Below are 26,752 nucleotides of genomic sequence, written 5' to 3'. Positions count from 1 at the left end.
TTCTGCTCTGCCCATGATAAGATCATTCCCACTTCCTTGAGAAGAGGTTGAGATCTCGTGCCACCCTGTTTGTTGATGAAATAAACCGCAGTCATGTTGTCTGAACGAACTCTCACCGCTTTGCCGCGGATTTGAGGAGCAAAGTGAAGGAGCGCCAATCTGATTGCTCTGAGCTCTCTGAAGTTCGAAGACATGGACCTCTGGACAGGACAGGACCAAGTACCTCGTACTGGAATGTCCTCTAGATGGGCTCCCCAACTTAGAAGGGATGAGTCCGTGGTCAACAGAATCCAGGCTGGCTGAATCAAGGACCTCCCATCTTTCAGATGCTCCCACCAACTGAGGGAGCGACGGACTTGAGGAGACAGGGTGCACATTTTGTTCAACCCTAATGGGTTGCAATTCCAAATGCCCAAAACTTCTGATTGGAGAGGGCGTAGGTGCCAAAGAGCCCAAGGGACTGCATCCGCAGTCGCTGACATGTGCCCTAACATCTTCATAAGCGTTCTGATAGACACCGACAGAGGGGTCCTTAGAGAACTGGCGGCTCCGACAACCCGATTGTATCTGTCGAGAGACAAGGAGAGAGTCATCCGAGTCGAGTCAATTATGAACCCCAGAAACTTCCTGGAAGTGGATGGAACCAACTCGGACTTTTGGTAGTTTACTATCCACCCTAACTGGTGGAGAAAAGCCAGAGCCCGCTGAAGATGAGAATACAGAATTTCTGTAGAAGCGGCTTTTAGAAGCCAATCATCTAAATATGGGACGATTTCAAGGCCTTCTAGTCTCAAGATTGCTACCACGGCAACTATAACCTTGGTAAAGGTATGAGGAGCCGAGGCGATTCCGAGGGGAAGGGCAGCAAACTGAAGGTGTTTCACTTCGCCACAAAGGGATACAGTCACACGCAGATACTTCCTGTGGGCTTGGCAAACAGGAACATGAAGGTAAGCGTCCTTCAAGTCTATATAGACTATCACGTCTCTCGGCAGTAAGATATTTATTACAGAGCGGATGGACTCCATGCGGAATTTCTATTACTATGAACTTGTTCAAATAGTGAAGATCTATGATCATCCACCAGTCTCCTGTATATAGGCGTGGATAGAAGCCTCTAGGACTTTTTGTCTCACACGCGAGAGCATCCTTGTCAGAACAAAATTCAGAGGAAGTAGGGAAACAAAAGGTTCTGGTATGGACCTCTCCCAAGCCTCCAGAAAAAAAGATAGACGACCTCCCACCGGGTGGTCAAGCACTGGAGGAGGGGTTACCTCCGGACTCTCTGGCGCCAGATTCTCAGAGACAAAGGTCCTTTCTCTTCTCATAGGACCCGCGGGAGCAACCTGCTCCTCTCTTCTGAGTCCTCTGACGCCATTGGGATCTAGAAGGTCCCTGGGACCTGGATCCTCTGGACTGTCTGCCCCTCCCTCTAAAAGCCTGCTGGGGGAGGGATTTGCCTTTCTTGTCAGAAAGGCCCTCCATGATCCTGTCCAGCTCACTGCCAAACAGCTTGCCAGGTTCGTAAGGCAACCCACAAAGCGAAAATTTGGAGGCGTTTTCCGCTTTCCAGGGTTTTAACCATAGGGGTCTCCTTGCAGCAGCAGATAGTGCCATATATTTGGAGGCTAGCTTCAGATGTTGAGGCGCAGCATCCGAAAGGAATTCCACAGCCAGTTGAGCTGTTTTAAACTGCTTCAAGATATGTCTCTTGGAACACCGGCATCAATATCCGACTGGATTTGAGACATTCTGGTGCGCAGAAAATTAGTAACCTCACTAGAGGCAATAGCCACAGAAGCGGAGGCAGAAGCAGCCGCATAATTGCGGTGCAAGGAACACTCTGCACACCTATCCATGGCATCCTGTAAAGAAGATCCATCATCCGCCGGTACCACGGTCGTCTTGGACATCTTGGCGATGGCCATATCGACTTTAGGGGAAGGACCCCATGGGCGCTGCTGGTCTAAATTAAGCAGAAACATAGATTTGAACCGCTTGGTGATAACCGGACCTTTTTCCGGGAATTTCCATTCAGTCTCCATTAACTTAATGAGAGACTCATCCACTTTGAAGGCCCTTTGCCCTCTAGAGGTGGTTTCAGGAGCTTCCTTAGGGTCAACATCCTGGTCCCCCGACTGGATGGACTTGAAACAGGCTCTTCTTCTTCAGAAGAGTCAAGCTCATCTACAGTGAGATAAGCGTCTTCAGACATAGGGATCACCCTAGGAGGGGACTGGGCCCGAGGGCTCTTTATCTGGAGTGTATCCTCAAATCTCTTGATAGAGGATCCAACAAAATCTTTAACCCAAATCATCATATCACGTATATTGGGCTCTGCCTCAGGGGGATCTCTGCAACTTGAGCAGCGACTATAAGAGTAAGCATCCTCTAGAGGTGTATCACACCCGCGGCAGGTAATATGCCTGCGCTTGGCAGTGGACTTGCGCCCCTCAGGAGCAGGATCCTCTGGAGTACGGGATGACATCTGCAAAAGAGATGACCAAAATAATATAAAGAGTTTTATTAAACATAAAAATCTTCTTAGTTATACCTACCCTGAGATTGAAAATGCAAGGGAAGGATAACACACAAAGGCAAAGATAGACAGGAGACTTTAGGAAGGCTAACTTATTAGCTGTACAAAGAGACAGCCTAAAAGGACACTAACAGGTTAATATACACTGGCAGAGAGCCAAAACGGGAAGCCACACCCCCGGAAGTGATGTCAGACGCCACAAAAGAAAATCAGGAATCCAAGTAAGAACAAACTTTCTATGGGATTATTACTGCTGTTGAGGGAAAAGAAATGGATTCCTCCCCCTCAGCAGCTAAAACGAGTACAGGGGAGGCATAGAGAAACTCCAGAACATCACAGACTAGATCAGCAGACATGAAGATTAGCAGCTGGGAGGAGACATCCAAACCAGTCAGGTATAGATCCAGCAAACACACAGATAATGCTGGGTGAAATGAGGCCGTCCTGCAGCACAGCAGGGCAGCAGATAAAAATAGGATACACAATCCTACAGGAGGGCACCTGAAAAAAAGTAAAATAAAGGTTAGCAAGCTAACACAAGGTCTCACACAGAGACCACCACCTGTCCCAATATGTCCAAAGGACAGAAAAAAAGCACACTGTGGTTAGGGGTGGAGTTCCCTTTATAGGGGGGTAATGGGGGGTTAATTGCTTATTTAATTGTGTAAATCATTAATTTTCCACCTGTCCTAATTGTTCACAGGGGCAGTAATACCCTTCTTGTGCTGCCAGTTAGGACGTAAGGGAATAATAATATATACACTCAGAGACCTACGGGTTTGGTTGAACGCTTCCTACAAGCGTTCTTTTCCGCTGTTTTGTTTTTATTCTTGTTTTTCGTCAATACACACACGGAGGTTTAACATTCTGCTATAGTGATCCCAATACATGACATTGACACCTGGATTTACATACAATGCTTTGTATTAGCTCCTTGGTGAGCTTTATCTGCTTCATACCATGTCTTTGTTAAACTTCACGAAACTGTCAGATTTCATAATTGTACATCTATGTGCTGACTTCAATAAAGACAATTTAATATAAATAAAAAAAAAAAACACATCCCATAAGTGAAAATCTTAGGGTAGATAAGCTACCCTTTAGAACATCAACAACCCTCCAGTGTTCATACTCTCTGCCTCAAGTTGTGCACTCCTTTCCAATATTGACTTATTTTACTGAAAATATTAATAGGGATAAGAACACAAGATGTGGGATAAATCATTTACAGTGGAGATCAGTAATTAATGACTAGAATTTATTAGCTGCTTGGTTAGGTAGACATGATAAGTAGGTAAGAAGAATACATGGACTACAGTAAATGTAAAAGTTGTGCCTAAACTCAATGTATATGAATGTTATTGGATTTTCCTATGTAGGCTTCATTGCACCAATAAATTTGTGTGTTAGGGGATGCTACTTGAAATTTTGAAATTCTGATCTATAATCTGTAATTAGTTTTACCATTGTAAATGCCAGTCAGTAATTTCCCTTCGTCTGTCCACAACTTGTTGACGTCTGAATTTACGCATGCTGTGAACACCAATAAATGCAAAGCTCAAAAAAAAAAAAAAAAAGTGAAATAGGCAACGCCACGCCCACAGCAAGCTTCCAATAAAAGTAGGGGAAGTTCAAGCTAGCCTCTCGCCTGCCAAGGAAGTCCCTGTGAGAGATTCCTGGTCGTCAGCCACCATCGGAGTGATGCTAGAATGAAAGGGGGGAGAAAGACCTTTGTGTAAAGATGTCACGGAGCGGTCCCAGTGGTCCAGCAGAAACGGTTGTAGAGGTCTTGCATGAGCGAGTGCCCAAGGAACCACTGAAATGGATGAGGTCATTAGGCCGAGTAATAACATAATGGATCTGATGGACACCTTGTTCTTTAGGACCGTGCGTGTGAATTCCCTCAATCTGCGGATCTTGCCCCCAGGGGGAAACGTCTTCTGTTTCTGCGAGTCAAGAGTCATCCCGAGGAAGGTAAGCCTTCTGTTTGGAAGCAAGTGAGACTTCTGTAAGTTGACTAGCTGTCAACTTACAACCTGTTGTATCTTATGCAGTTGTCGACTAACTGTAGGTTGATGATCAGCCTGAATTTCCCCGATGGGTTCGGCACAACGAAAACGTGAATTCCTTCCCCTATTTCCTGATGAGGAACCGGAACCAGAGCCCTCTCATAAATGAAGTCCTTGAGTGTGGGAAAAAAATCCCGTTCTATTCCAAGGGTCTGTGGGAGGCGTGGACAGAAAGAGTAAGCTCCAATGCATAACCTTGCTTGATGATACGTAGAACCCAGGGGTCTGAAGTTCTCTTCCCAGGCATGAAAAAAGAAGGTTAACCTGCCTCCCACCTGAAGACAACTGGCATCAGAATCTCCCTGCCTTGTAGTCCTTGCCTCTTACCCTGCTTCTCTGGAATCTACCTCTTGCGTAGGGTTTACCCCGAAAGGACTGGTAGTCCTGTCTTGAGGACGTGGAACGGTGCGGTCCTTTCCTCTGAGGCAAACAGTACCTGTCCCCCGTAGTGGATTCCAGGATCGAGTCAAGATCACTCCCGAACAGATGGTTCCCCTGAAATGGAATGTTGCAAAGCTTATGTTTTGAGGCATTATCTGCCGCCTGTGACTTAAGCCAAAGAGCTCTTCTAGAGACTGCCGACAACACTGTGGCTTTAGCAGAAATACGAACTGATTAGATAGCAGAATCAGAGATGAAATCGATTGCTAAGCAGGTGTCGGAGCGACCTGTTCAGTTCCTGGTATAGACGCGAGGTCTTCCACCACCTGTTGGACCCAGACTGATTGCTCGAGAAGTTGAAGCAATGGCAATTGAAGGATGAAAGTTAGCCACAGCGGCTTCAAACGATCTCTTAGCGGCATATTCAGCCCTCACGTCCGTGGGATCATTGAAATGAGCATCCACCTTCGGAACTTCCCAGACATCTGTGGCCTTTTTATCAAATGAAATTAATTCTACTGGAGGTAAGAAATCTCCTGTCTGGGTATTCCCACTGATCAGCGATGATAGCAGAAAGAGAATCATGCACTGGAAACGTCTGAGGTTTCCTGGAATGACCCTGGAAAGGATCTGGTTTTGAATCTGGCACTTCATCCTGTAAGTTCAAGGTAGATCTGACAGCAGAGATGAGTTTTCCTGTTACTTCCACTGGAATTTTTTATTTTTTTTCCTCTTTAATTTCCCCTTCCTCGTCCGAAGACTGGGGGTCGTCGACTGGTAATCAAACTCAGAAAACAGAACCGGATAATCCTCCACTTAGAAAGTTAAGTGGGCCTCGTTTGTAAAGCTCTTGCTGAGGCACAGTCCCCTGAGCGGAGTTTGCCATAGCCCGAAAGCAGTCAAAGGTGGACTGAAGTTCCCCTTTTAACCCCTTGATGACAACTGCCGGTCCGGGCACGTCACGGAAATTCAAGTCGATAACGACAAATGACGTGCCAGGACCGGCACGTCATTAAACGGGTGCAGAAAGCAATCTATTTTCGCTTTCTGCACCAAAACGGCGATGCTGTAATGCCTCGACCTCGAGGCATTCAGCAACGCCATTATCGGCACAAAGGGGCCATCTCTGGCCCCTCCCCGGGGCGTCAACATCCGCCATACGTTTTAAAAGCGTTGATCGCCTCCTAAACTTAAATGGTGTCGCTGGAATGCCTCGATCAGGAGGCATCCAGCGACACCAAACACTTACCTGGGGATGGACTGTGACCGCTCCGGAGAGCGGTCACAGCCGCAGCTGCCAGTGATCTTCGCCATCAGCAAGATGGCGGCGGCCCGGGAAAAAAAAAAAAAAATTAGGATGAAAAGGTTCGCTAGACGGTCTCCTGACCCTCTAGAGAACTCTGGCTCCACTTGCAGGTTGAATATAGGTACTGCATTCAACCATGCAAGTCAATGGAGCTCAGCTTTCTAATCAGTGTGATTAGAAAAAAAAAATAAAAAAAAAAATTATTAGAAAAAAATAGTAAAAAAACTGTAAAATATAAAAATAATTTCCCACTGATGTCACTATCAGGGGAACCTTCAAGTTGAAAAAAAATGTTAAAAAAAAAGGCAAAAAAATAAATATATATAAAAATATATTTGTGAGCAAGTCCTAAAATTAGCATATTAGCTTAAAACAATTCTCGCATGGAAAGAGTTAAAATACTGGCATATTAAATGCCCATGGGGTGTCTACTTTTAAAAAATGTATGATTTGATGGGGTAAATTGAATTGGCCGGGTTCAACAAGGTCCCAATTAACACGGGGGGAAGGATGGCCACACATCTAATTTCCAATTAGAAAAATGCACACTTACCAAATGTGGCCTTTTTGTTCCCCCACAAAAATGACAAACCCATGCATGTGGGGTATCACTGTACTCAGGAGATGTTGCTGAACACATATTGGGGTGTCGTGTGACAGCGTCATATACCAGGAGCTGTAAATTCATACATAAAGTAGGTGTGTGTGGGAAAAATACACACACAAAAATACTACTGCAAACTTTGAAAAAATGCTGGTGGTAAAATGTGTGCATGCAAAGAGTTAAAATACCAGCATTTAAAATACCCTGGGGTGTCTAGTTTTCAAAAATATATGATTTGATGGGGTAAATTGCATTGGCCGGCTTCAAAGATACCCGAAATGGCACATGGAGGGAAGAATTACCAGATTTGGAAAAAATGGCTTTGAAATAGCAAAACGCTACCTGTACTTATTGCTCCATAACGTACAGAAAAAAGCAAAAAAACATTGGGTATTTCTAAACTCAGGACAAATAGTAGAATCTATTTAGCAGGTTTTTTTTATTACCTTTTATAGATGAGTAAAAGATTTTTCAACTAAAAGTTAGAAACAGTCATTTTTTTTTTTCTAAATTTTTCACCATATTTTATACTTTTTTTAATAGTAAATAATATGATACAATCAAAACATGACATGACAAAAGTCATCTAAAGAAAGCCCTTCTTGTCCTGAAAAAAACAATATCTAATGTGTGTGGGATCAGTAAACGGGAAAGAAGAAAATTATAACTAAACACGAGCAGCGCAGAAATGTTAAAACGGCCATTGTCACGAAGGGTACAAAAAGTAAAATCAGCCTTTGTCACGAAGGGGTTAACTAGGAAGTAAGTTCGGACGTTGGAGCATCTTAGGCCGAGAGCAGGAGCTGCACAGTTTAGCCGATGGGTCGTGCAGGGTCTTTTTGCAGGAAGAGCAGGCGTCGTGGTTAGTCTTCCCTGCAGATTTCCTATGTGAAGAGCTATCACGAGGGTTGTCTGTATTTTTAGCTGACATGTCAGAGAAAAAGAACAAAAAACAAAAACAAAGATATAACCCGCAGAAAAAAAATTAAACAAAACAAGGGAAGTCTCCCTCTGAACAAGAGAGCCAGTACATACTTAAATAAGGCAAAAAACAGTCCACAGGCACTGATAGATGCAGCAATACATGCAACACAGGGGACAAGGAGAGATCCCATTCTGACGTTTTATAGAGGCATTTAGGTGTATGGGGCCCGGAAGACACCATTTCCCGAAGGTCCCCACCTTATTGACCTTCCGTAACCCGATCCAAGCGCCAGCCGAGTGGCACGAACGGCAGAACCTGTTGGAAGCTCCTGTCCTGCGCCTGGAGGTTTTTAACCCAGTGAGCCCTCTGGGCTGTGGGCAGAGTGCCGGCAACGAGGACTTCAACCTCGTGTCAAACAACCGTGGTATTACTGCAGCCAGAGCTTGCCGCGAATCTCTGGATCCGCACGGGACCACTGCCGGGATGCCCCCCGGGGCTCCAAAAAAACGGAGGTAAGGATCAGCCGATGCCTCTACTTGACTAGGGCAGGAAACACTGGGGAGGAAGGGGGAGGTTTATTTATTTTTTTTAATATAGTTTCCTGCCCTACCTGGTAGGCGGAGCATTCTTCACCTGTGCCACCAGGAATAGCAAGGACATTTGAGTTACCACAAAGCTGTTTAATTACCTGTGCTAGAAAGACACCTATATATAGGAGACTGTTCCCAAAAAATTGTTAATCTAGAAAGACTATTGAGGGCAAAAACCCATAAGTGGATGCACAGATACAATAAACTTAAGTAAAAAAGATCATCCGACGAAATCTCTGGATAAATGGGCTAGAGATTTAAAAATATATGCATCTACTCTAGATGCATATAAGACAATTAACCAGATGTGCAATGCAATTCACTACCTGAATCTATGTGAGGCTGAATTTAAAATTACCGTATTTTCTCGATTATAAGACGACCCCCCAAAATCTGAATATTAATTTAGGAAAAAAACAAAAAGCCTGAATATAAGACTACCCTATAGGAAAAAAGTTTTACTAGTAAATTAACCCCTTCAGCACCGGGACGTACCTGGTACTTCCTGGTTACTGGTCCCCGGTAGACCGGGACGTACCAGGTACGTCGGAGCCGAAAAGCGGTCCCGCGTCGCTCTTGACGCCGGGATCGCGAAGGGCTGGCTGCTACTGACCGCTGGGCGACCCCAGCGATCGTGCAGCAGCCAATCGGCGTCACTTTCATGCACGTGATCGCTTTAAAAGCGAATCACGTGCATGCTTTTGAATATTGACAGATACAATGTTTGTAAACATTGTATCTGCCTATATTACCCTGTCTCCCTCCTCCTCGCTCGTGGTTGTGAGTTGGAGAGAGACAGAGCACGTTGTTCCAGAGAGTCCCGAGCGATTAGTATTAAAAAAAAAATAAAAAAAAAAATTTTTATTTCATTTTTTCACTGCTGATCAGTGTTCTGATCAGCAGCATTTGACCCTAAGGGGTTAATTCTTTTTTTTCCCTAAAAATTGTGGGTGGGTGGGTTAGTTAGTGGGGAATTGATTAGTTAGTGGGGAATTTATCAGTTAGTGGGGAATTGATTAGGTAGGGATTAGGGTTAGGGTCTAGGGTTAGGTAGGACAAAAAAAAAAAAAAAAAAAAAAAAAAATATGGATAGGTTTTATACGGTGGAAGACGCATATAAAATATTGGCCTCAGACACTGACACTGCGTCAGACTCTGCAACTGACACTGCGTCAGATTTTGATGTGGGCCAGTTTAGCAGCAGCTCTGATGATGCTGCACCCCCAGTTAAAAGGAGCCGTGTTACTTTTACTAATATTACTAGTACTCCTCCTGATCCCTCTGAGTGGATCCCTGCAGCTGGCACTTTTCCAGGTGTTCCCCCCTTCACTGCCAATTCCGGCATTCATCTGGATGTCGCAGAATATACCCCATGCCAGTTTATGGAGCTGTTCATGGGCAATGAGTTTTGGGAAGCGTTAGTTTACCAGACTAACTTGTACGCTGCCCAGGAATGTAGAAATAAAGCAAACAAGCAAAAGGCATGGACTCCCACTGATGTGTGCAAGTTAAAAACATTCTGGGCACTCACCATGATAATGGGGATAATAAAAAAGCCCACTTTCAAGTCGTACTGGAGCACAGACCCCATTATTTCAACCCCAATTTTCTCCAACACCATGAAAAGGGGAAGGTATGCACTCCTCCTCCGCTTTTTACATTTCAATGACAATACCCAGTGCATTCCCAAAGATGACCCCACATATGACAGGCTTTTTAAAATTCGCCCCCTTATTTCTCACTTCCAAACTAAATTTGCTGCCGTTTATACCCCCAAGCGAGAAATTAGTATTGATGAGTCCCTAATGAAATTTAAAGGCCGGTTAGGGTTCAAGCAATACATGCCCTCTAAACGCTCCCGGTATGGGGTAAAATTTTATAAATTATGTGAGAGCAGTAGTGGCTACACATATTCCTTCCGGGTTTATGAGGGGAAAGATGCCAAGCTTGACCCACCAGGCTGCCCAGACCATCTGGGCATAAGTGAAAAAATTGTCTGGGACCTTGTTTGCCCCTTACTGAACAAAGGGTACCACTTGTACATGGACAACTATTATACAAGTGTCCCTTTGTTCAAGTTGTTGTTTTGTATGGACACCTTGGCCTGTGGCACAATAAGGCAGAGCAGAATAGGGGTCCCAAAACAGATTAGAGAAACCAAACTAAAATATGGGGCATCCTTAGCTTTACGCCAACAAGAACTTTTGGCTGTAAAATATAGGGACAAGAAGGATGTGTGCATGTTAACCACGATTCATGATGATGCCACTGTTCCTTTTCCTGTCCGGGGCAAAACTCAGTTCCAAAGAAAGCCTACCTGCATCAAGGCCTACAAAAGGCATATGGGGGGAGTGGATTTGGCCGATCAATTATTGCAGCCATACCTCATAATGAGAAAAACCAATACGTGGTATAAAAAGGTAGCCATTTATATAATGCAGATTGCAACTCACAATGCATTCTTACTTTTTAAAAAAATACACCCTGCCAAAACAAACACATTTTTATCTTTTCAGTTTTTGTTGCTCAAGGAAATCTTGGCTCCAGCAGAACAAGGCCCTTCAGCGTCTCTTGTAATTCAAGAAGAACATTTCCCCTTCAAATTCCCTACCTCCAAAAAAACCAAAACACAAAAACGGTGCAGGGTGTGTTATGCCAAAGGGCACAGGAAGGACACAGTATTTTACTGTTCTGGTTGCCCTGATAAGCCCGGTCTGTGCATTGGCAACTGTTTTAAAGAATTTCATACAGTTGCCAGGTACAAAAAATTATTTCATTTTTTCTTAATCTTAATCTACTGTTCTTAATCTACTGTTCATAAATATATACTATTTTGGGGTACTTTACAGTGGGGGGCTTCCAAAATGTCCCAAATGGGATATGGGCCCAGTAAACCAATTCCTGAAAACTTGCGCATGTTCCAGTTATGGCCTCATGGCTTCCTCAAAAAATGCATGAACCATGCATGTGAGGCCTTGTTGGAATCGGGGGATGTTGGTGAACAAAATGTGGTGCTTTCTTCCACTGTTGCACTTATGGTGCGCAAGAAATTCAGTGCAACATTGAAATGTATGCGTTAAAAACGCAATAAAATAATTTCCCTGTGAAGTTTGGCAGACATCAGTGAAGAAATGGCTAGCTGAAAACTGTCAAAACTGCCCTAGTTGAACACCTTGACTTGTCTACTGTTCATAAATATATACTTTTATGGGGTAATTTACAGTGGGGGGCTTCCAAAATGTCCCAAATGGGATATGGGCCCAGGAAACCAATTTCTGAAAATTCTAAATGTGAAAACGAAAATGCGCATGTTCTAGTTTTGCCCTCATAGTTTCCTCAAAAAATGCATGAACCATGCATGTGAGGCCTTGTTGGAACCGGGGGATGTTGGTGAACACAATTTGGTGTTTTTTTCTGCAGTTGCACATATTCTATACAAAATATAATATAAAATCTAAAGCAACATTGCAACATATGCAAAAAAAACCAAAAAATATAAAAATACCTCAAAATTTGGCAGCAATTGGCGATAAAATCCCTGTTTGAAAAGTGTCAAAATTACCCTAGTTGTACACCTTGACTTATCTACTGTTCATAAACATATCATTTTGGGGGGATAATCAGTATCTGTGACGACTATTGCAGTTATTAGACTACCATGCCAAATTTGGAAAAAATTACATTTCAAAAACGTGATGCATGCCTTGCAATATTTGCCCTATACTGGTCAAAATAGATAAAAATCCTGGCCATGTTGGGTGGTTTCCAAATCAGGACAACTTAATGAATATATTTGGGATAATTTTTTCCCATTGGTTCAATGTGTGTACAATTTGTATGTATACAAATCTGTAAAAAAAATGCGATTTTTTCCCCACTTTTTTTCAAATAAAACAATGTACTACCCAGCTTAATATGGTTTCAAATGAAAGCCCTACTTGTGCTGAAAAAAACAATATATGATTTGTGTGGGTGCACCAATTGATAAGAGAGAAATTACAGCTGAAGACAGACATGGCAAAAACACAAAAACTGCTCCGGTCCTTTAGAGACACCCTAGCTTAAAAATCCCGGTCCTGAAGGGGTTAATTCATGTAAACAATATTTTCATATTTAATAAAAGCTATGATTGAGAATATATATTTTTTTATTTCCTTTTATTTGCTAACCTGCCCCCCCAGTTATGCACATCTGCCCCCAGGGTTGCCACTCTGCCCCCAGAAATGCCTTATATCCTCTATTTGCCACTCTGCCCCATGATGTGCCTTTTAAACCTCTATATGCCACTCTGCCTCCAGAAATGTCTTATACCCTCCTATATACCACTCTGCCCCATGAGATGCCTTTTAATCCCCTATATGCCAGAGTGGCATATAGGGGGTTAAAAGGCATTTCTGGAGATATATATATATATATATATATATATAACTGCTAACAGCAATCACACTCCTATCAATCCAAGGCAGCCAGTACATGCTGGAACCTGGGGATGATAGGAGTCTGAGTACAGCCTCCCTATGCCATGCTACCACCACCACCCCCCTTAAACATCCATACTAACACACTCATTCACAAACATTTAAATACTCATTCATTCCATTAATCACACATCCTCTTTTTGTAAAGAATTAAATAAAAAACCGTCGGGGGGGGGGAGATGCCAACTGTATTTTACCTAATGAACAGGAATACATGTATTTTAAAATTTTTGGTATCCATTATGCAGATGTTAGTCAGCATATGTTATACACACAGAAATTTGGATAACCAATAGCCATTTTACGGTCCCCCCTTAATTCATAATGCGCAGACGTCCACCGGAGAGGAGGATCCAGGTCACCTGCAGTGCTGCGGAGGATCTGGAGCCTATCCTTGCCTGCAGCAGGGCTAAACGGGGGGGGGGGGGGGCACCCACCTGGCGGCCTGAACTGCATGTCCCAGGCGTCGGACAGCGCTAAACCCCGATTATAGGCCGCACCCCAATTCAGGCAAATACACTTTTTTTTTTTTCTACACTACATGCTCAGATCACTGCACAACAGCACACAAAAAGACAAGAGTGTTAAACGAATTTCCAGCTTAGAGAGGAAAAAAAAAAAAAGTTTATTCTTTTGTTCAGGCACGGAAAATTCAAGAGATTGTTACATTTCTGGATGTGAATGGGTTGCAAAATCAGAAACCAGTTTACTGTAGTGAGACCTCGGCAGGCTAGTTTTTTGGTTTTTTTTAATTGGGTGATATAGACTATTTGTTATTTCTCCATTTTGGGAATCCTATGGCAAGGTCAGCTGGACATTACTAATAGTTACATTAGAGACCCTTTTTGTGGACAAAATAGCATAGAGGCGCACCTAAGAAGCCAGACCACATACCCACAGCCCCCCCCTGGTTAGGAGAACAAAAAACAAAAAAAAACAAAAAAACAATTTTCCTTCAAACAGGATGTTTAATTTGCAGGTTGGTGTCAACATACCAAATCAGTGATTAAGCTTTTTTATTTTTTTCAATCGGAAAAAAAATAAAAAAAGTTATTCTGACAAGCTTTAAATTATATTACAGTAGAAGATACAGGAGGCAGAAGATAAATGATTGACAGCTTATACTTAAAACATGGCTTTAAAACCAGCTTTACTGGTAATGGAGTACATAAAAAAAGGAAATAAAATGAAAGCCCTTATTTCATGCTTGATACAAGAGGTAGGATGCAAGAATCATAAGGACACAATGAGTTATGACAGTTTATCTAAAGCTCCTGTGTTTGCTTACTGACAACACCATGATAATTTAATCAACTTCTTCTGTCTCCGATTCAGACTCTGAAAATTAAAAAAAAATAAAATAAAAAAGGAAGTTCAAGGAAAAGGCAACCAATGATTATGTTCGTAATAGATTAGTTGGCCGATATTTTTAATGCGATTAAGGAAAAAATTATGCAAATTTTATTTGAAATACTGGGTGTTAACAGCAGAATAAAAAAGTAAGCTTACATTGTGCGTCATTGTACTCTGCACGCATTTTTATCTATCACAATGGGATTTCTCTATTCGCCTTATTTTACTGACATAAAAAGCTATTTTAAAAAGGTACAAGAAACCAAAACATTTCTCAAACTAGGTTAAAGTTAATAGTAAATATGAATTCACACAAACTATGTTTTCATCTTTAATAAAAACGATGATTGAGAAAAATGCATTTCGTATTTTTTTTTTTATTTTTTTATTTGCCAACCTGCCCCCCAGTTATGCACATCTGACCCCAGGCTTGCCACTCTGCCCCCCAGTTATGCACATCTGACCCTAGGCTTGCCACTCTGCCCCCCAGATATGCCTTACACCCCCCTATATGCCATTGTGCCCCCTGGTATGCCTTACACCCACCTATAAGCCACTCTGACCCCTGGTGTCTAGTGGGGGCAGCCGGAGAACATCTGTGCAATGTGCTCAGACAACCTTCGCCGCTGCCGGAGCTCCGGCTGGAGCTTCTATGACCGAGTACCGGAAGGTCATGTCACACCGGCACTCTGTCTGAAGTGGAGGGCAGTAGCAAAGGTTGCCTGCGAGCATCACACAGACTCCCACCGGCTGCCAGAGAGGATCCAGGTCCCCTGCACCGCTCCAGCGGATCCTCCTCTCTGGCAGTTGGTGAATGTCTGCGTGATGCCCGTAGACAACCTCTGCTGGGGCTCCTGGGGTGGAGCAACGTTGTGACAAGACCTTCTGGTGCTCAGTCATAGAAGCCCCAGCAGATGGCCGGCTGTCCGAGAGGAGGATCCAGGTCTCCTGCACAGCATGTGTTAAGTCACTGAAGGCGAGCACTCATCTTATATTGGATAAAATAAATTCAACTAATGAAAATTGTTGAATTTTATTACCAATTTTATCAATTAGTTGTTGCAGCCCTATAAGGCACCTTTTGAAGTACAAAATCTGTCTGATTGCTCAAAAAAAAAAAAAAAAAAAAGTGCCTTTTTAATTTGTAACTATACAAATAAAATAAAAAACCTAGTCTGAGAACCAGCAAGTTACATACCTTCTTCAGCATTCTTAAGCCATTCAACAAATTTTTTCATTTGCTCCAGAAACACACTTTTCCCTTTTGCAAGATGTGCATCTTTGTACCATTTCAAAATGGGCTCTTCGCTCAAAACCTCAGCTGTAAAAAGATCACATAAAATATAAAATGGACAAATGGATACGCAAACTCAACATTTAGTCTCTTGTCAGAAGGAAACTATATTCACAGATCCAACATCAATACATGATATGAAAGCATAGCACGTAGTGGAACTTTCTTAAACAAGAACGTTACCACATGATCTAACAATGTGGACACCTGACCATCACACCTAAATGGGCTTGTTGGACATTCCAAAAGCATGAGTAATAGAGATGCAAGCCCCCCCCCCCACCCACTTTGCCACTATTCTACCCTTCTGGGAAGACTTTCCCACAGATGCACACTAAAATCTTGTGGAATTTGTGAACCAGGCTTCCTTGTGCAATAGGCACAATTGTCTTATTCACCCCAAAGGTGTTTAATGGGTAGGGGGCTGTGTGTGGTCTACTGCTTCATGGCTGAGCAGTCAGTCCTAGTTACTTCCACTTTGAGGGCTAGTCAAAAGCTTCACAGACTCACCTATGGCATCCTATGGTTGAATATACCTGTTAGCAATGCGTGAATAAAATATCTAAACTCAATTAATGGGATGCATGCTGAACTAATATTTTGACCTTAAAGTGTTTGTGGACAATATGGTTAGGGGAGGGGGGTATGCTGCAATTACATTTCTTACCTTTATAAAAGAGCACCACAATTTTCTGGAAGGACTTCATGAAGTGAATGTTGTCATAACAATACTCCTGAATTTTTAACAACAAAGTCAGTTCTGAATGACCTTGTGTAGTAAAGGCAGCAAGTAGAGGACTGTATTGCTGGAACACACAAGAAACTGGTTTTGAAGAGACATTTTATAACCTGCACGCACACAACCCCCCCCCACACACACACAAAAAAAAAAAATAAAAGCTGATTGGGAACATGGAGCTCACTAACAAAGAATGCAATGTCTGTTCATACAGAGTAGTACTCTACAGCAGATACACTCATACAATGGAGAAAAGTACCTCATGAATTTATTGAGATCGAATAAAGCTTTAATTTTATGCATTACCATACATTCGACTACTTTGCTCCATTGGACAAATGAGTGTACTACATTTATCTACTTGCATTAGAGAACTTTCCATGTTTGGAAGTAACAGGGATCAGTAGCTGCCATGCTCCCACCCTATGCATATTAATGAAGTTAACATGGCAACAATCGAGAAACTGGCCATTTGATTGCTCTATCGTCATACAGAGCTTGCATTTCAATGCAAGCGCTTGCTATATTTTGGGCCATTTAGAGAGGCATTTATGATCTGCCCAACGAGCCCTGCTCCTCCAGCAGCAAGGAGAACCGACGCCAGGCTCTCATCACAGGACCCGGTAAGAGATACGGGGGGGGGAGGGAGAGAGGGAGTATAGAATAGGTGGTAGGAAAAACTGAGAGAAAGATAAGGCAGAGATAATCAGGAGAGGGTTATGTAAAACTGTGGGTTTACAGGCAGGTATTTCTAAGAGTAGTGTATATTTGTATTACAGTAACCGTTTTGAGACTAATAGGTAAAGAGTGAATAAAGGGTGCGCCTGACCTAGACCAACAGGAAATCTGAGACTGAAGTTTTCATGCACACAAACTGCTAAAAATTAGAGGGAACATTGTTCAGGACACCAGCTGTGGGAACATTTAAAATCCTCAAAATTGACTAGGTATCACCCATGCCTATACAGAAGCATTAAGGCTTAAGGGGAATAAGAATTTGCGTGTAGGTTTTTAAGCAGACAATGAAACGTTTTATGAGGTGTCGATTAAAATATAAAAATAGAGGTTACCTTAAAGAATAAAGTCTTGCATTAGTTTAGGTCGGCAACTAACAATTTTTTTCATAATAGATTATCAAATTAGCCAAAAAATAATCATTTTACTAATTTGCAAATGTTTCGTTCATTTAAAATAAACACACTGGGTGTTAAACATCAGAATAACTTAAAATTGACAAACGTGTCATTGTACTCTGTGTACACAAAACTTCTCATTGGCATTTCTCTAATCACCTTCCTATTTTACAGACATTTAAAAAAAAAAAAAAAAAAACAATACCGTATTTGCTTGATTATAAGACTTAAAAAGCATTTAACATTTTTTCCCCGTTTCAATTTGTCTTTAGCAGTGCTACAGGCTCCCTATGCCATGCCACTCCCCCCTCACACATCCATGCTATCACACACACTCTGCCACAAACATCCATATACCCTCCCCCACCCCCTTACCAGAACTGCAGAGCTCTCACTCAGACTTCCGCAGGGGCCCTGCTACTTCCATCTGTGTTGCTGTGGGAGCAACGTCTCCTGTCCCGCCCCCAGGGGAAGACGGAAGGGAGCAGAGTCATGTGACGTGCATTCACGTGACTCCACTGGGTTCCCGATTCTCCTGGCCTGTACAAGAGACGCTGTTGGCACAGGTAAGCAGCCTTGCCCCTGCAGACGATTATTTTCGGACTTTTTTTTTTTTTTTTTTAATTTATTTTTTCTTCTTCTGCATTTTGCCAATAATGCCCTTTTCAGCAAAGTCCTTACCTTCAAATGCTTGATTGCTTGCTCTGTAACTAGCTCCTCCTTTTTGTTCCATTCCACACAACTCATTACACTGGACCATAAGATGCCAATCACAGTCTGCTCCAGTATGTTATTTTTCTTCATTTCCTCCTTTACATACATACTAATCTATTAAGCAAGGATTCTGCATTAGCAAAAGTACTTTCTATTACTGTTAAAACACAAAATAAGAGGCATACAAGTACCTCTTTAAGAGGCTCGCCATGTGACATCATCTCTTGCAGCTCTTTTTGAAGCTCCTTACGGGCCCCAATTGTCTGCTGATTCCTTACATATTCTGAGAGCTCTTTTAATCCTGCATCAGTAAAGTATTTTGTGAAATGTTCAATACTTTGTTTGTTGGCAGGAAATAGTTCCTAGAAAGCAGGAAAAAAAATAGATATGTCAAGCTGAGCATTTAAGTACAACAGTTGGGTAGCTAGTCAGGATCCTGACCGACACACCATTAATCTGTTATCCATGTTGACTTTGCGAAGACTACCAGCAACAGCATTGATATCCTTTTCATTAAGCCATGATTTAAATAGCTTTACTGCAAATGCTGCAGAAACACCTGAAAAAGACAAGTATGAATCATTTTAAACAATCAAATGTTGGTCAAAAACTTCCTTTATTCTAGGTACAATGAACGCACCCTCTTTGACCAAGTTCTCGTTGTAAAGACTGTTGAGGATTGATGCCGAAAGATTCCCGTTAGCCAAAAGAATACCAGTGAGCATAGCCAGCTTATTCCTCTCAGACTCTGAAAAACCTTTCAGAAACAGTAGCAGCTGGAAGATAAGGATGTTTTGTAAATATGTTCATTTGCATTTACAGAATGTATTAATTCAGCACCAGATAAATGGAGTGGTATGTGTGAAGATTAAGGAACGGCATCACAGAACACATATTCAAACTACAATATAAAGGCCTGGATGAATGGAATTTTAACAGAAAATTATTCACTTATTGGATTTATAACGTGCCGAGAGAAAAGTTACTGCTAAAAAAACAAAACAAAAAAAAAAAAAACCAAAAACACATGGGGGTAACCTTTTTGACTTCTTCCTCAAAACCTTTCTCCAGGTACTTGTAACGTCTTATCAACTTGTTAAAAACCTAGGAACGGAGAAAAAATAAAAAATGTTGCATAATGGGGGAAGGGGCAGCAAAACCTACATCTTTACAAGTTAGAATGTCAGAATTGGAGAAGCCACACACCTGAGCAAATGCCTGCATGGTTTCTAGATCTTCCTGTGCTGTAAATACACAGACGTCAGTACGAATCACGTCATCTGCAAGAGTTCCACCTGGGGCTAAAGTAGGGAAAACAAGCAAGGAGTAAATTCTGATTAAAGGATTTCCATTTATGTGATACAATGCACTTAACTTCTGTACCAAAAAAAAATAAATAAAAAAAAAAACAAAACACCTGAGACTTAGTATTCTATGCTGCATTTCCTTTCCATGATTATCCTTTGTAATTCTTAATGCACCCACACAAGTTATATATTGTTTTTTCAGGGGCAGATTTTAGATTGAATACTTTCCCATGATAATTGTCCACAAAACATGTCTAATTTCTTAATTTTATTTTGTGAGGCCTACGTTCCGTATGGGACCGTTTAGTAGCCCACTGACTCAAAAGACCTACACAAACATTTTTTTGATTTTGTTTTATATGTGAAACCTGTATTTGCTCTGCTACTTCTGTTCCCCACATATTCCTTCCCTATTCCCATCACTGGCAACCACTAAACACAACCCTACATGTGCAACCTAAACAAACAAACAAACTCATACCTATCATCTCCAACCATAAACCGCTCCAGTCTTTAACAGTGCCCTATGAAATGCCCGTTCGGTATGCAACAAACACGCTTGTATACATGATTTCTCTCCCATCCTTTTAACCCCCTAGCACAGGGGCGTCCAACGTGCGGCCCTCCAGCTGCTGCAGGACTACATCTCCCTTACTCCTCAGCCAGCCCCTTAGCCTAGAGAGAATTACGGGAGATGTAGCCCTGCAGCAGCTGGAGGGCCGTAGGTTGGACGCCCCTGTCCTAGCACTTACTGAAACCTGGATCCCCTGCCATGATACTACACCTATTTATATAGCGCCAACAATCTACACAGCGCTTAATACAATACATATATTCAAGGGGTATGACAAGACGAGAATTGACAGACTAAGACAAACGGATACATTGGGTGGAGAGAGCGCTCCTACTCGATCCTTACGTTCTTCCCATGGGCTAAGGCTCTCCTCCTCACTTATCACCTCTTCCTTTTCCAGTCTACAAGATTTCACTCGGGCTGCCCCATATCTCTGGAATCTACTTTCAACAAACCTTCAGCATTCACCCTCCCTCCCAACATTCAAGAAACATCTCAAAACTCACTTCAGAGAAGATTACCATCTTAGCTGCTAGAACTTTCTTGTCATTGATACAACCACCACTACCTCTCACCCTTTCCCTGTGCCTTATGTTTGTCCTCACCCCATTCCCTTAAGATTGTAAGCTTCTTGCGAGCAAGGCCCTCTCCGCCTAATGCATTCGTTTAGTCTGTCAATTCTAGTCTTTTCATACCCCTTCAATATATGTATTGTATTAAGAGCGCCGTAGATTTTTGGCACCATATAAGATAAAAAAAAAAACAAACAAAAAAAAAAAAAACACACACACACCTTCTCATGCAACCACTTTGTCACCAAAGGGAGTCAATGTTATTTACATTTCAACAACCCACCACCCCCTTATCCATGTTTCTTATGGTTGTGCCATACTGTCTGATCACCTGCATGACAGCAGGGATCAGTTTTTATAGTGTGCCGACCAGCCGATCTAACTACTTTTTTAATTTTACATTATTTGGCGTTTAAAATTGAGGAGACAGCTTTCTTCCTACATACCCAACATCCCGCCAGCCACCAGGATGTCAAAGAGTGTTTCTGCATAACGGCGATAGTCAAGCTTTGCTCCAGAGGCATCCAGAAACTTTGCTACTGCTTCCAAATCGTTTCCAGTTTCATTTAAGCCTTGAATGATGCAATCTTGGAATTGGGTAGGGTCAAACCTCTCCTTTTCATCTATGGAAAAGCACATTTTTTTATCTTTTTTTTTTTTTTAACACAAAACCTTGTTTTAGCAGACTATATCCTCTGAGCATACATTGAGCTTCTTTTACTTTAGCTTAAAATTTTACAACACAATCTTACATTTCTTGCAGTTGCACTTGTGACAGCACTCTGGAGCTGTCACAGTGCATGCTGGGGTGGGTGTCCGGCGTCACTGAATGTCGAGGCATTTCAGCTATACCATTGAAGCTTAGGAGGCACGTCAAGGATAAGGCAGTACTAATCAAGTCCACCATATTAGTTTGTCAGATCACCAAGCAATTTTAATCTGCTGCTGAGCAACAGTGCCTTAATGAGGCTCTTCGTCCCGCCCCTTTCAAGATGCTATGCTCAAGCGGGCGGACTCAGAAGAGTTCCGACGTCACGATCCTCTCCCCGTAAAGTGGAGGGGGGGGGGGGGAATAACAAAAATAAAATAGGGGTTTGAGGAAAGTGGACCTATTTAAGGGAGAGGGAGGGAACTCCCTCGGGTCATTTTTTGTCATTGAAAATAAAAAAACTTTAAAAAAAATATATAAAATCCTGGCTCCTAACTTTTCTAGCCAGCTCCTAGATTCAAAACAAAAATTTGTCAAGCCCTGGCATACAGGAATATTTTGTGAACAATTGTATTGTTTTGAGAAGAACAGATCATGTCAGACCAATTTAATTCCATTTTATGATGTTTTGAGTAGATGTATAGATCAGGGTGTTGCTGTAGATGTTGACACTGTTTCACACCAGCGGTTATTGTAGAAGCTAGGACAAATAGGTCTTTGAGAAAGTGCCTGTGTTTGGATTAGAAATTGGCTTAGTGACAAGCTGCAGAGAATTGTTGTTAATGGTAAATTCTCAAGCTGGACAACCGTGGTAAGTGGGGTGCCTCAGGGTTCTGTCTTAGGTCCAGTTCTCTAACTTATTAAATAATGATAATGAAATAGATATTGGAAGTCACTTGTCTGTGTTTGATGTGTGAAAGGTTGAACTTGATGGACTGAAGTCTTTTTCAACCTACTATACGATGGCATATAAGAAACATTTGGCTCATTCAGACTAAGTTTTTCATGATGCAAGACACAGACAAACACAATCTTCTTAGATTATGGAGAGCCATAATAGCTGTATTAGCATTTATCACTTATATTGTAAGGTTGTTCCACTTATTACACCTTCTTATTAAAATAAAATCTATTTTTAGAAGTTGTACAAAAATGGCCAATATGCTACAGTCTAAAAACCACTGTTAACACCTTACCTACCATATAGCCAAAAAACAAACTGTACATAAAACCTAATAGCATGTCCTGACTTCCATTCTTTTTTCTTCACATACTAGCACTTAGTTATTTTGCCATGTTTTTATGGTTTCACATGACAGCCCTAGAAGAAAAAAAGTACCGTATATTCCGGCGTATAAGACGACTTTTTAACCCGAGAAAATCTTCTCAAAAGTCAGGGGTTGTCTTATACGCCGGGTACTAAAACTTACCGAGCCGGAGATTCCCCACGAATCTCTAGGGGAGGGGCGAGCAGAGAAGCCACCTCCCCTGGGCTGGTCTTCAGGGCCACGCCGAGGTAGGTTCAAGATCGTGATCTAGCCCTAATCAGCGGGCGCCCGATAAGCAGGGCTGGTTGGGGAGATCACAACCTCCCTCTAACTAGCCCAACATTGGGCAGCTCGAGGTCTGGCACTTCAGACCTCGGCTTCCGTGCTCCCTAATAACAACGCACCAGCTATCGATGCCGAGCGCGGGGATGACGTCATGTCCCGGCGCTCGACATCAATTGCCGGCGCGTAGTGATGAGGGAGCAGTAAAGCAAAGGTCTAAAATGACAGACCTCACGCTCCCACAACTGGATGGAAGACAGAAGATGAGAAAGGTATGAGATTGGGGGGGGGGGTGGAAGGGGCAGTGTATGTGTCTATGTTGGCGTGAGATGGTCAGTTTATGTGTATGGTCAGGTGCGTGTGGTGGGGGCAGTGTATAAATGGGTATGTATTGACAGGCGTATGTTAGTGTATGTGTAACAGCCAGCCAATCACCGGTAAGGTACATTGCTTGCCGTGATTGGCCGGTTGTTGTATACTGGGTAGAGGGGTAGTCTTATACGCGAGTATAGCCCAAACTCTATATTTTAACTGGAAAAGTTGGGGGTCGTCTTATACGCCCAGTCATCTTATACGCCGGAATATACGGTACATATAAGTTTGCATGGGTACATCAAACTCAGAAAAGGGGAATCTTAATTTAACCCACATATGGCAAAAGGGAGAAGAAAAAAAGAAAAAAAGAAAAAAGAAAAAAAAAAGGGGGGGGGGGGGAGAAACTTACTTTCCAGCAGGTGTCAATACAGACATGCGCAGGAAGGTCATTAGAGGAGAGAAGACATCCATGGCTGATATCACATTGTGTCAGCGATGCAAGGCTATGGAGCCATGCATTGTTGATCACAATAATCAGTGTATGGGAGAGCATATCAAACTATATTACCGTATTTGCTCGATTATAAGACAAGGTTTTCCCCCCAGAGCAAATGCTCTGAAGAATACCCCTCGTCTTATAATCGGACCTCAAATAGGTCTGACTATGAGACTAAGATCCCCCGCAGCACTGCAGGGAACCTGGATCCTCATGTGTTATGCCCCCCGCCCCGATTTACCGGTGCTACCGAGTCCCCTGCGTAGTCCGGGCAGCGTGTAGAGCTCTACGCGATTCGCGTAGACAACTTACGCTGCAGTTGGGAGGAGGCGCGGTTGTCTGCATCCATCGCGCAGACCTGCCCCGGCTGTCAGATCAGAGTTTCCCTACACGCTGCCCGGACTACGCACCGGGGACTCCGAAGCACCAGTAAGTTTGGAGGAGGGAGTGTTAAATGGGGGGCATAAGGCATTTCTGTAGGCAGAGTGCTCTATGAAATGCCTTTTAACCCCCTTAATGCCACTCTGCCTCCAGAAATGCTTTTCAACCCTCTATAGACCACTCTGCCTCCTGAATTGCCTTATACCTCCCTATATGCCACTCTGCCCCATAATATGCCTTTTAACCCCCTAAATGCCAGAGTGGCATATAGGGGTATAAGGCAATTCTGGAGGCAGAATGGAACATATGCATTTTGACCCCCTATCACGGGGCACAGTGGCATATAGGGGGTATAAGGCATTTCTGGGGCAGAGTGGCAAGCCTGGGGCAGATGTGCATTGGGGGGGGCAGGTTGAAAGAAAAGAAAAAAAAAAAAAAGAAATAAAAAAAAAATCTCTCAATCATGGCTTATTTAAATAAAAAAAAAAAAAAAAAAAAAAAAAAAAGTTTACATGAATTAACATTTACTGGTAAAACGTTTTTCCCTATAGGGTCATCTTATATTCAGGCTTTTTTCCCCATACATTTTCTTATATTTGTCTTATAATCGAGCAAATACAGTACACAGGGAGCCGAGTTATGTCACTATGACAGCCATAATATATAATAGGGCCCCTCAATTCACTATACATACAGTACTAAGAACAGTGAAGTAGAAGGAAGACAAAGGGGTATTGTAATCAGGGAATGTTGACAAACAGTTTGGGTCATTGTTCTGTAGCCTCTCTGTTTAGAAGAGATTCCAAGCAATATTTAGTGTTTATGTATTTTAGTATAGGAATACTAATATGTTTGTGTGTTTCTATGCTTTCCAAACAAAGACCTACTTGTCCTGGGCAGCAGGGGTGGGGGGAAAATCAGTACTTAAGGGGTTAATACACTCACCTCTTTTTCGTGTTTTAAAACGCTGGCCAGATAGCGTTGGTTTTTGTTGCTTTTGATTATTCATAAAAAAGATGCCCTAAGATTCAAAACAGACAGATCTTACACACACATATCTAACAGGATAATAGAGTTGAGCATTAATAGAGACTGCAATAATATACAAAGTTCATTACAAAAAACAACCAGATATCCTGAGGCATCACTCAAAACAAGGGTTTTGATGAAGCGGAATACACCCAAACATAACAGTGTTCTTCTAAGAATGTGTGCAGTACTTTTTTTTTTTTTTTTTTTTTTAAAGATCAAGTCGACACAGGTACACAAACTGGTAATATCTTATACAGCTCATTTAAACTAAAATGCTCATACAGGATTGGCTCATTGTTAGCAAAGTCACATACGCATTCCAAGCATCACGTATTACACATAGGCGGTAACAAGGCCTAGTGCCAAGTTTTTCTGAGGAAAGCTATCGCTTTCATTTAGGAATATATCTAATGGTTCGATAAAAAAAAATAAAAAAATAAATAAAATACAAAATATAAAAGTACTACACTTTTTTTTTGCGCGGACACGCGTGAGCTCAAACGGGATAGCCACAAGGCCCTCTTTAACTTGCAGCGTCCGCACCATTTAATGCATCGTATATACACACACAATGGATCCTTTTTACCCCCACACCTAAGCGAACGAAGAGATCAAAGCAGCACATGTACAAGATTACCGTCACAGATACACAAATAAAGAGTAGCAGAACGGCCTACTAGGACTCGCACCCTTCTTTAAACTAGAGGCGAGGGACCGCTCAACTTTGAGACACGTTACAATACCCGGAATTAAATTCTAGCGGTCCTGGAAGGCCCAGTTGCACCTTATTTTCACCCACCCACAAAAGCACCCTTCCAAAAGTCTCCGAGCAACCCTACAAGTGGAGAGATCCATGCGTAACGCCGAAACATTTAAAGGAAAAACAGCACAAGCTCTCACCGAACGTAAGGGAGACAGGAAACAGGCCGGTACCGGAACGAGTGTTAACGGAGGAAAAAAAATATGAAAGAGGGGGGAGTAATAGATGCCGCCTCAAAAAGAATAGCCCTCTAAACTCGACGACACCAAAAAAGAGAGGCCGCAACACGTCACTGTCCCGTCACAGGGGGGCGGTAAAAGAGGTGGACTATACCAGTATATTCCTCCACGGGGTATACAATTTGCAGTTCCACATCGCCACATCAAGCTCGTCAAGTTCGTTTTATATGATAAACACGGTAATATATTGACCGATTGTTATAATGTTATATATGCCTAAAAATACGTTATTCACTGTTTTTGTTTTCTTGGAAATAGGATGAGGTGCGAACCCAAGTCCCCTGCATCGGTAGCGAGAGTGTTTTTTGTTTTTTTTTGTTGTAAAATCCACTGGCAATGCGATATTCTTTTTGTAATGAAACATGGCAAGCATTTAGTTTAAGGAGAGCTAAAACGTTAACCACTTCATGAACAAAGGCATTTTATCCAATATTTACTATGAATAATATACAGGAAACAAAAAATACTCCATATAATTAATGGATGGAAACCTATATTCAAGTTTTGACAAGCTTTAAACGTTTGCTTGATTATAAAATATTACATGATCATTACATGATGCATTCTCATTGAAAGGAAGTATATGATAGCATAGTTCTGAGCATAAAAAAAAAAATCCAGGGACACTTTTGCCCACTCCCCCAAAGCTCCACCCCTTTGCTCCACATAATTAGCATAATTTAGTTATTATT

At 42.2% G+C, this 26,752-nt stretch overlaps 1 protein-coding gene across 6 annotated transcripts; it reads right to left on the bottom strand.

Moving 5' to 3' along the window:
• Nucleotides 1–14,198: 14,198 nt before the first annotated feature.
• LOC149274543 (eIF5-mimic protein 2) lies at nt 14,199–26,393 on the bottom strand. Of its 6 annotated transcripts, XM_089505367.1 has the most exons (12): nt 26,371–26,393; nt 24,975–25,042; nt 21,025–21,201; nt 19,332–19,426; nt 19,164–19,229; nt 18,766–18,901; nt 18,575–18,684; nt 18,317–18,487; nt 18,093–18,239; nt 16,207–16,345; nt 15,444–15,566; nt 14,199–14,230 (listed from the first exon to the last, which is right to left on the bottom strand). In XM_089505367.1, exons 2-12 carry the CDS (start codon nt 25,036–25,038, stop codon nt 14,199–14,201), a joined length of 1,260 nt encoding a protein of 419 aa, XP_089361493.1. In that variant the 5' UTR covers nt 25,039–25,042; nt 26,371–26,393. The 6 variants fall into 6 exon arrangements, with proteins under 6 accessions (XP_089361493.1, XP_089361494.1, XP_089361489.1 ...); XM_089505368.1 differs by lacking the exon at nt 26,371–26,393 and having other exon boundaries at nt 24,975–25,044; XM_089505363.1 differs by lacking the exon at nt 26,371–26,393 and having other exon boundaries at nt 16,309–16,345; nt 24,975–25,038.
• Between the last annotated feature and the right edge of the window lie 359 nt (nt 26,394–26,752).

Source organism: Sceloporus occidentalis, unplaced genomic scaffold (genome assembly GCF_023333645.1).
Source record: "Sceloporus occidentalis isolate IW3139 unplaced genomic scaffold, rSceOcc1.0.p SCAF_326, whole genome shotgun sequence".
NCBI classification, from domain to species: Eukaryota; Metazoa; Chordata; class Lepidosauria; order Squamata; family Phrynosomatidae; genus Sceloporus; species Sceloporus occidentalis.
This window is presented reverse-complemented; position numbering and strand designations above follow the sequence as displayed.

Excerpts from the sequence above, each read along its gene's own strand:
- LOC149274543 (XM_089505367.1), bottom strand. The coding sequence starts at position 25,038 with ATGAATAATCAAAAGCAACAAAAACCAACGCTATCTGGCCAGCGTTTT. Across the intron at positions 18,902-19,163 it reads TTGAGGAAGAAGTCAAAAAG|CTGCTACTGTTTCTGAAAGG; the intron begins GTTACCCCCATG and ends CTTATCTTCCAG. Across the intron at positions 18,685-18,765 it reads CGAGAACTTGGTCAAAGAGG|GTGTTTCTGCAGCATTTGCA; the intron begins GTGCGTTCATTG and ends TGTCTTTTTCAG.